The sequence below is a fragment of the Nicotiana tomentosiformis genome, chromosome 10 (genome assembly GCF_000390325.3).
Source record: "Nicotiana tomentosiformis chromosome 10, ASM39032v3, whole genome shotgun sequence".
Classification (NCBI taxonomy): Eukaryota; Viridiplantae; Streptophyta; class Magnoliopsida; order Solanales; family Solanaceae; genus Nicotiana; species Nicotiana tomentosiformis.
The window spans coordinates 57,701,236-57,702,524 of NC_090821.1; the positions used below are offsets into that span (position 1 = coordinate 57,701,236).

General features: G+C 39.8%; 1 protein-coding gene across 1 annotated transcript; it reads left to right on the forward strand.

The window, feature by feature from the left end:
* The first annotated feature begins 446 nt into the window (after positions 1–446).
* On the forward strand, positions 447–908 carry LOC138900230 (uncharacterized). Its single transcript, XM_070186950.1, has one exon. It carries the CDS (start codon positions 447–449, stop codon positions 906–908), a length of 462 nt encoding a protein of 153 aa, XP_070043051.1.
* The last annotated feature ends 381 nt before the right edge of the window (positions 909–1,289 follow it).

Consider the following 1,289-nt stretch of genomic DNA (forward strand, 5'->3'; position numbering starts at 1 on the left):
GAATTTTCATGGAAGGAGTATTCAAACATCATGGAATGCCCAAAACCATTGTTTCTGATAGGGACAACATATTCACAAGTAGATTTTGGCAGGAGTTGTTCAAATTACAAAAGGTCTCACTTCTGACTTCTTCTGCCTATCACCCTCAAACAGATAGACAAACTGAAGTTGTCAATCGATGTTTGGAATGCTATTTGAGGTGTATGACCTTTGGTAAGACAAAGGAATGGTCACACTTGTTGTCTCTTGCAGAATGGTGGTACAACACCACCTTTCACTCAGCTACCAATATGACTCCATATGAGGTTGTTTATGGTCAGAAACCACCTCCTCTACTTCCTTACCAACCTTTTGACTCTCAGCTGGATGTGATAGATAGGAGCTTATAGGCAAGAGAAGCCACATTAAGAGCTTTAAAGGCTCATCTCGAGAAAGCTCAACAAAGAATGAAAGTGCAAGCAAACAAGGGCAGAACTGATAGAAGCTATCAAGTTGGTGATTGGGTTTTCATCAAGTTACAACCTTACAAGCAGCTCTCCTTAAAGAACCATTCTTATAAGAAATTATCTGCTAAGTTCTTTGGTCCCTTCCAAATCATTGCCAAGGTGGGACAGGTGGCCTACACTCTAGCTCTACCTCCACACTCTAAGATCCACCCAACTTTCCATGTTTCGCTGCTGAGGAAAAAGCTGGGAGTTCACACTGCTTCCGTGACATTGCCCGTGATCCATTCTGACTCATGGCCTGTCCTACTAGAACCTGAAGAAATATTAGATAGAAGGCTGGCCAAGAAGCATGGCAAGGCAATAACACAAGTCCTTGTCAAATGGATGAATGCTACACCAGAGAACATCATTTGGGAGGATCTACAAGATTTCAAGCTCAAGTTTTCACTTTTTAATCCTTGAGGATAAGGATTATCTGAAAGGGGGGTATTGATACGTATATGTATGTAATAGCTACAATTAGGGAGTAATCATAGTTAAATCTATAGTTAAATGATAAGGAGTAGTCGAGTTAGTAGTTAAAACTATTAGTTGAAGGTTGTTAGAAGAGGCACGTGTGGGTCATGTGACTTCCAGAAGTTAGTTATAACTAAATAACTGCACATCACGTGGATTCATCTATGTAACTCACAAAACCTTCCTTTGTACTTAGCTATTGTTGTGAAGATTAATAACATTCTCTCTTCTCTATTCTCTCAATTTGACTGAGCTTCATTGAGCTCTTGGAATCACTGTTCAAGAGTAGTTCTTCTCGTTACTCTTTAGGTTTTCCTTCTTCTTTCT

What these genes read in the sequence shown, in the direction of transcription:
- LOC138900230 (XM_070186950.1), top strand. Translation starts at nt 447, where the DNA reads ATGAAAGTGCAAGCAAACAAGGGCAGAACTGATAGAAGCTATCAAGTT.